Source organism: Sorex araneus, chromosome 2 (assembly GCF_027595985.1).
Source record: "Sorex araneus isolate mSorAra2 chromosome 2, mSorAra2.pri, whole genome shotgun sequence".
Classification (NCBI taxonomy): domain Eukaryota; kingdom Metazoa; phylum Chordata; class Mammalia; order Eulipotyphla; family Soricidae; genus Sorex; species Sorex araneus.
In genome coordinates, this window is record NC_073303.1 from 4,581,549 (window position 1) to 4,590,482 (window position 8,934).

An 8,934-nucleotide genomic window follows, 5' to 3' on the forward strand; every position below is an offset into this window, starting at 1 on the left:
AGCAATTCTGGAAAATAGTACGACTTAAAAATTTATACATATACGAATATTATAATTTACACATATAGAGTATTTCAAAAATAGTATGACTTGGGGCTAGAGCGATAGCACAGTGGGTAGGGCGTTTGCCTTGCATGAGGCCAACCCGGGTTCGAATCCCAGCATCCCATATGGTCCCTTGAGCACCGCCAAGGGTAATTCCTGAGTGCAGAGCCAGAAGTAACCCCTGTGTATTGCCAGGTGTGACCCAAAAAGCAAAAAAAAAATAGTATGACTTAAAAATTAATTTATACATATATGAGTATTTATAATTTATATACGTAGAGTATTCAAAAAATCTATCTGCATAGACCAAGTTCACTGAAATTATGCACAATAGATTAGAAATGAGAACATCTGGGAAAGGGATGTGAGGGGGCTAAAGAAGAGAAATGAGAATTAACTAAATGTCTTCCAAGTTATTAATTAATATCATATGTTTTATATACACATATCAATCATTTTAGTAATAAGTAGGAATTCCAACATTGGTACAACCTGTATAAATCAGAGGAACATCATTATGCTACATGAGGTGAAGCAGCCAGAGAAAGACAAATACTATATGGTATCAGATATATGAGGAGCCTAAAATAAGACAAAGCCAATACTATAAGAACAGGGAATAGATGGGGCTGGAGCAATAGTACAGTGGGTAGGGCATTTGCCTTGCACACGGCCTACCCAGGTTCGATTTCCAGCATCCCATATGATCCTCTGAGCACTGCCAGGGGTGATTCCTGATAAAAATCTAGAATTATATTTACCTAATTTACCTTCTTGAATTATAAACACCACTGAGTGAAATGACAATTCTCAGGAGTAACCCCTGTGAACTGCCAGGTATGACCCAAAAAGCAAAAAAAAAAAAAAAAAAAAAAGAACAGGGAATAGAATAGGATGGTGCTGTCCAATGTCTGGAGGGAAAGGAAGTGAGGATGATGTGTAAAAGATACAGCTGCTTACTAGAAACAGAATAAGTTCTGAGGAGTTAATGTTCAGCAGGGTTGCCATAGTTAATAAAATGGTATTGTGCACTTGGAATGTACTTACATCAAAATCTTAAGCATTTGCAACATACACCCAGACACAAAAGTGAATGATACTGAACATATGAGAGGCTAGATGTTAGTTATCTTGTTTGTGATCATTCTTCAATATGAGTGACCATCGAGTCATCCTGCTGGACACTTGCAACATAATAATTACATTTGTGAATTATTCCTTAACATTTCAATTAAATAAAATTTATTACAGTAAATAAAAATCTAGAATTATATTTACCTAATTTACCTTCTTGAATTATAAACACAACTGAATGAAATGACAATTCTAGCTTTCACAATTCCTAAAAGTAAATAATTGAATAAGATATGCTCCTAAGAGTGATAGTGCAGCTTCTAGGGCATTTGCCTTGTAGACAGCCGACCAGGGTTTGATCCCTGGCATCTCAGATGGTCCCCTGAACTCTGCTAGGATTCCTTAGTGCAGAACCAGGAGCAACCCCTGAGCACTACTGGGTGTGATGCAAAAAGAAAAAAAAAGTGGGCACAGATGAGGATATTAAAAATGGCAAGGGAATGCACATGAAAGAATATATTGTACTTAACAAATTTTATTACCCAGAAAAATGTAGGCAGTGACAGAATGCCAGTGCTTCATGTATGCATGTGCATGGGTGATGTTTACATTTTTTCCTCCCAGTTTCTGCACTGGAGATTGAATCCAGGACTCCACAAGCTTTCAAGCACATACTTTATTGCTAAGGCACATACGTGGATCTTTGAACCTATTGGTTTTTTTAAAAATATATATTTATTTATTTATTATTTATAGAATCACCATGAGAACAGTTAGGTTGTTTCACCATGAGAAAGTTTTTAGGTTAGGTCTCAGTCATACAATGATCAAACACCCATCCCTTCATCAGTTCACATGTTCTACCACCAAGAACCCCAGTATGCCTCCCATCAACCCCCCATCTGCCTCTGTGGCAGATGATTCTCACTTTACTCTCTCTTTACTTTGACTACGTTCAATTTTAGACAGAAAACCCACTATTATTATATAGAATTTACCCCAACAACCAGATGTGCCGAAAAGGCATCATTAGATCATTTGTTTTCTACTGCTGATAACGAAGAGTATATGATGTTGCATGGCCAGAGAGCAGCCATGCAGTTTTAAAATTCTTGTATTTTAGTTATAAGTCCAGAGTTATTTCTGCCAGCAGCCACTGTGTTCCCAGATTTGTTTGTGTGCCTCTGGGATCATGGCTGTTTAGACGCGGAGGAGCTATTCGTGGGCGGCCCTTTGGGGTCTGGTTTGTATGGGAAACAGGGCTGGTTCTGTCCCCTCCCCCTATTGCGAGATTTCCTGCCTGCCCCATCACTGCAAGCTCCCACTTCCCTATCCAGTTGGCTCTGAAAGGTGGCAGTTGCTATGCTGCTTCGAAGGGGAAAAGGCCGAGGGACAAAAGCCCTTCCCCTCCCAGGGCTGCACGGGGCATAGCATACTTCAAAGTCCAGGATCATTTCTGCCCACAGCCGCCACATTGCGAGATTGGTTTGTGTGCCTCTGGGATTATGGCCGTTCAGAGGTGAAGGAGCTGTTCCTGAATCTTTTTTTTTTGTATATCAGGAAAGGTTTGGAGAAATAGTCCTGGTCCCCCCATACTGGGTCCATGTTAGTAGAAGCTCAATGTTGCCAGGATTCCATCTGGAACAGGCAGGAGACTGCACCTTCTCCATCTGGGGCACCCAGTGTTATCGGCCCAGTCTGGGGTCTGGAGCATTCTTCCGTGCGTGGTGCCCACCTGCAGGATTCTTCACTCTGAACTTATTGTTTTTAATTTGACTATATTTTGGGGGTTTGGTTTACACCTGGTGGTGCTCAGGGTTTGCACCTGGCTCTGTGTTAAGAGATCACTCTAGGGGACCCTCTGGGGTGTGGTGCCAGGAAACAACTGGGTCGGATGCATGTAAGATAAATACCTAAATCCCTGTACATCTCTCTGGCCCAAACACTATTAATATTATATAATTTTTTATTATAATGTAGTTCACAATATTTGATTACATTTAATATTCAACCACCAATCCACCTCCATTACACATTCCCACCACCATATTTTGAATGTTTCCATCCCGAACCACAACCTCTGCCCGAAAGCAGAACTGAAATAATATAGTTGGTATTGTTTTTTATGAAAACCCACTGAAAGTGCTCCCAAAGTTTCCTTAGAGGGAAGAGTGGGAAGACTGTTGTATTTCACCCAGGGGCCATTAAGCGCTTCTATAAGAGGTCACTAACATGTTGTTAAAGGTTGAGCCTTGTGGGCATATATATGTATATATATTTTATATATACATATATCTGTAAAACAAAAATGCCTCTAAGATTGGTACCTCCTACTTTGAATACCATCAAATGTGGTGCGGTACTCTTGGAGTATGGGTGGTCTGCGGTATGTAGTATTCAGGAATAGGTTCATGCCTGAGTGAGGCTGGGCCTAAGTGTGTGGAGAGCAGCCAAAAGCTGGGAAGCAGTTGAGTTCTGCAGGTTTTCAGCTGCTGGGACAGGGTTCCTTGAGGCAGGAAGGGGTCTACCCCATCCCCCACTCTGGGGTGCCCTGAATGAAACAACCTGGCACGAGGTCCAGTGTGTCCATATGGTGAGTGTCACGTTCTGCTCCCTTAAGGGAGAGAAGGACATGGACTCTGGGTGGTGGCCCATGATGAGATTATCTGGCGCCAGTCAGAGGTGGCTTATGGGCATCACTGCTGAGTTGATGGAGACAAGGGGATACCCAAACATTATTTTAAATCTTTTAGTCTTTGCCTAAGTGTCTTTTTAATCAAAGTATTTGTGCATAACTGTATGTCTGTATCTTCCTTTACTTCCTCTTCTACTAGCAAAATTGCATAACTCAAACCTGAAGCTTTAATGATAATTATCAAGAAATAGGAAATAAATCTAATGTGTATTGAGACAAAAATGATGGTAAAAGGAATGCCTTTCTTTTTTTTTTTTTTGGATAAAGTTTCCTGTGTTCATTTTTTCTTTTTTATCCCAACAGATCAATGGAACAAAACAATGAAACTGTTCATGAATATTTTGTCTTACTCGGATTCTCAGACCAGCCCCGATTGGAGTTCATTCTTTTTGTGGTGGTTTTGGTATCCTACCTTCTGACAATTGTTGGGAACTCAGTCATCATCCTTGTTTCCCGTCTGGATGCCAAACTCCAGACACCCATGTATTTCTTCCTCACCAATCTCTCCTTTCTAGACCTGGGCTTCACGACCAGTACTGTCCCTCAGTTACTGTGGAATTTGAAAGGACCGGCCAAGACCATCACCTGGACTGGCTGCGTCATCCAACTCTATGTGTTCTTGTCCCTGGGTTCCACAGAATGTGTCCTCCTGACTATCATGGCATTTGATCGCTATGTAGCCGTGTGCAAACCTCTCAATTACACCACCATCATGCACCCCTCCTTCTGCAAGGCCCTAGCAGGAGTGGCATGGGTGAGTGGAATTGGAAATAGTCTCATCCAAGGAACCATCACGCTCCGACTTCCTCGATGTGGGCATCACCATCTGGATCACTTCATATGTGAAATGCCTGCCATGGTCAAGTTGTCATGTGTTGACATACATGCAAATGAGGTTCAGCTTTTTGTGGCCACACTAGTTCTCATCCTTATTCCTATGTTATTGATACTGCTCTCCTATGTACTTATTGTGCAAGCGGTGATAAAACTAAAGTCAGTCCAAGCTTGGCGCAAGGCTCTTGGGACCTGTGGCTCTCACCTGATAGTGGTGTCCTTCTACTTTGGTACTGGCTCAGTCATATACATCAAACCACAGAAATACTATGGCTATGTTGACGGAAAGTTCCTTACACTCTTCTATGGAGTTGTGACTCCCACCCTCAACCCCCTCATATATACTCTCAGGAATAAGGATATGAAAGGAGCTATGAGGAGATTGTTGAGAATAGAAAAAATATGACTTTCTTAGCTAGAAAGTTACTTAAGACATTTCATGAGATAATTGCTCTTACATATAAAATATACCCATTTATTATTATTTCTGTATGTATAAATAACATAGTTTTGAAATAAACTTATATTCTCCTTGGATGGTCATGGAACTTGGTTTGTATGAATGTGTATGCTGTGTGCATGAACAAAAGTAAAAAAGTGAGAGATTAAAAAATAAATTTTTAAAGTCATTCTCAAGGAAAATTTCATTTACAAGCATATACAGTAAGTATAATTCATTGCTTAACTGCAGGTGGAATAAAATGATGGGATAGTAACCGAGGGGAAATAGTAAAATTATTATTATGTTGAAATAAGGCAAAATAGTATATGTGATGTGATAAGTTATAGTTTGTATTAAGTAACATGGGTTATATCTTTAAATACTATGAATATTCTATTTTAACATCAAAAATAGAAAAAATATATTGTACATAGAAGCAGCGAATCTTTTACTTTCTGGCAGTTGTAGTGTTAAGGAATAGAGGGCCAAGTTTTGTTAAAGATTGTCCACTAAAAAAGTACAGAAGTCTTTCTAATAACTTTCCTATGTTCAACTTCACTTTGTTGTCATATGATAAAAAAGAAAACTTGGCTGATATTGGACAAACTGAATCATTCAAAATAAATTTTTTTAGTTTGTTATTTACTTTTTAAATTTTTTAAAAATGAATCACCATGTGAAACGCTACTAAGCTCTCAAGCTTCAGTCTCAGTCATACAATTATCAAATACCCATCCCTTCACCAGTGCACATGTCCACCACCAATCACTCCCGTATACCACCCATTCCACACCGGCCCCCTACCTGTTTGGCTGATGATTTTCACTTTACTTTCTCTTTAATTTGATTACATTCAATATTTCAACAGAAAACTCACTATTATTATTTGGAGTTTCCCCTGACAATCAGACCTGTCGAAAAGGCATCATTTCATAATTTGTTTTCCATTGATGAGAATGGTTTTGGATATTTGGTGTTTTAGTAATTAAGCCCAGAGAAATTTCTGCCAAAAATCGCATCATTGTAAGCTCGTACCTCTGTTTAGTTGGCCTTATACGATGGCAGTCGCCACACCACTGCCAGGTAAAGGAAAGGCTGAGAGAGAAACACCTTTCCCCTCCCGGAGAGGTATGGGGCCATAGCTTAGTTCACAGTGTAGAGGCATTTTTGCAAGATTCCCCTAGGTGCTGAAAGTAGTTGGCCTCCAAGATCATGGGCATTCAGGAACAGAGGGACAGTTTGTGTGCGGCTACTCGGTGTCTTCAAAATAAATTTTTTTAATACAAATTTTACATAAAATTTCTGTTCCCGATACTTGCTGGCAATAATTGAGGGTTTTTTTTTAATTGTTTGTAACTGTTTGTGACTGAACGGGAAGGATTAGGACACTAAGTGGAAGTAAAGAATTAAAATATGTATTCTTCAAACATTTGTTAAATTGCAGTGTATTGTATTATGAGAACAAAGAGTCATAGATAGCTAAAGTTAAATAAAATAAGAGAGAGGAGGTAAACTAAGAGTGAAAAATTTTGATACTTAATAGGGGCAAGAAAAGAAGGAAAATAGAATATCTTTGGAAGATTCTTGGAGAAATGTAAGAAAAATGTTTTTGCTGAGACTGGAGAAAATAAAGTCAAAGTGTAATCTTTGTAACTCCTAAAACTTGATTTTCTTCTTTTAGTGAAGGGTATAAGTGTACATCAGTTTCCCGTGATAGATCTGAAGTTCATTTTTGCTTTCTTCCTCCTTTTCAATATCCCATAGTATCTGCCTTCTTTCCTTATCTCACTTCCTCCATTTCTTATCTCAGTCTCATCTTACAAGTGAATATTTGGTGGAAATGTATCAGAAATTTAAATGCAAACTCAAGAATGTGTTTAAATTTCTTTAAGACCCTGGGGTTTGGTTCATACCCAGAGGTGCTCCAGGGCTATTCCTGGAGGCTCCCTGGCAGTGTTGGGGGCAGGGGGAGGGGGAAGCAAACCATATTTGATGCTGGAGATCTAACTGTGGTTGGTCACATGCAAGGCAAGTTATTGTTTTTGATTTTAACCTCCTGTGCTATCTCTCCAGTTCTGCATTGTGTTTAAAATTAATTTAAAACAAGGTAAGTGAATTTCTGGTATTTAAAAAATATATTCAAATTCTTGGGACACCTGGAATTTTATGCTCATATGGAGTCACTTAAAGTAGAATAAAATCACCTGTGGGAAAAAGTTTATAGGGCAATTAAAGCTATAGCTAAAAACGTAGAAAAATACGACAAAATAAGTTATGATTTAGCCAGTTAAGCCATTTTTATCCATGTGATCACATATATCAAGATGTTAAAGTGCCTCAAAAGCTGGCATGTGAACTGCAAGATCTTTGTGGGCCTGAAGGGAAGGGCTATTGTAAAGCAGAGAGTGTGTTTCATTGCTAAGGGCATTCGCACTCACAATTAAACTCTGACCTTCCAACCAGACATGCTTCAAAACTCTTCAGCTCAGAACAAAAGGCGAGGAATGTGAATGAATTGAGTTGAGCCAACTCTAGGGCATAAGATGGAGACTTTTGGTGTCTACGAGAGCTAGTACAGGGATTAAAGTCAGGTTCCCTTGCATGTGTCTGGCCCACCCTTGTTTGAATCTCCAATACCACGTATGGTCCCCTGAGCTTTTCCAGGAGTCCCCTTTGAGCACAGAGCTAGGAATAGCCCCAAAGTACCACCAGATGCAAAACCAAACCAATGCACAGGAATTTCACATAGAGTTAGTGTTGAGTTAGGTCTCTATAATATTTCCTTTAATGACAATTTTGGCTTCAGGTATTATTTTAATTCTTTAATTCCTTTCAAGTTCATGTTTGTAAGTGCTTTAAAATAGGTGCTCAATTTTATACATCTGCATGTGGCTATTGTCTTCCCAGAACATTTCTCAAAAAGAACATTCTTTTTCTTTTTTAAAGTACATTCTTTCCTGTTTATTGTTCTTGTTTTCCTTGTTAAGAGTTTACTTACCATATGTGAGAGTTTATTTCATGGCTCTTGCTTCTCTATTACTGGTCTACATATATTTTTTAAATGCCCGGTAACATCATGTTTTAGTTATGGTAGCTTTGTAGTGTAGTTTGAAATCAGAAAACTTCGGTGCCTCCCCCATTTAACTTTGGCCTACCTGGGTTCAATCCTTGGCACCTGTATGGTTCCTCAAAGCCCACGAGGTACTTTATGGTGTTTAGAGTCCAGACTCTCATATAACTTTCATGTGAGTTCATTTCTTTTCATTAATTTTTGACATGCAACATTTTTACATAATATAATTAGATATGAGTCATCATCATTGATCACGGTATCACTGTCACTGTCATCCCATTGTTCATTGATTTGTTCGGGCAGGCACCAGTAACGTCTTCACGTGAGACTTATTGTTACTGTTTTTGGCATATCGAATATGCCACCGGTAGCTTGCTAGGATCTGCTGTGTGGGCGAGACACTCTCGGTAGCTTGCCAGACTCTCTGAGAGGGGCAGAGGAATCAAACCCAGGTTGGCCACGTGCAAGGCAAATGCCCTACCCACTGTTTCATCGCTCCAGCAGTCACCAATAAGATTTAATGTTTTTAGGCTCTGGAGAAGGCTTAAAAGGGCTGGAACAAATGCTTTGCATGTAGAAGCCCTAGGTTAGATCTCTATTCTCTGGGTTAGATTCCCACCAGCACATGGTTCCCCAAGCACCAAGTACCACTGACTATGGCACAAAATATCACTGAAACTTAGTATTTTGAAATCAGTGTTCTGAGAATGGCAAGGCACTATGTTATCACTATATGGTAGGTCAAGAACATGAAATATGTCTTAGTACTGA

At 39.4% G+C, this 8,934-nt stretch overlaps 1 protein-coding gene across 1 annotated transcript; it reads left to right on the forward strand.

Moving 5' to 3' along the window:
- The first annotated feature begins 4,121 nt into the window (after positions 1 to 4,121).
- Positions 4,122 to 5,054, forward strand: LOC129402297 (olfactory receptor 2G3-like). Its single transcript, XM_055128269.1, has one exon. It carries the CDS (start codon positions 4,122 to 4,124, stop codon positions 5,052 to 5,054), a length of 933 nt encoding a protein of 310 aa, XP_054984244.1.
- The last annotated feature ends 3,880 nt before the right edge of the window (positions 5,055 to 8,934 follow it).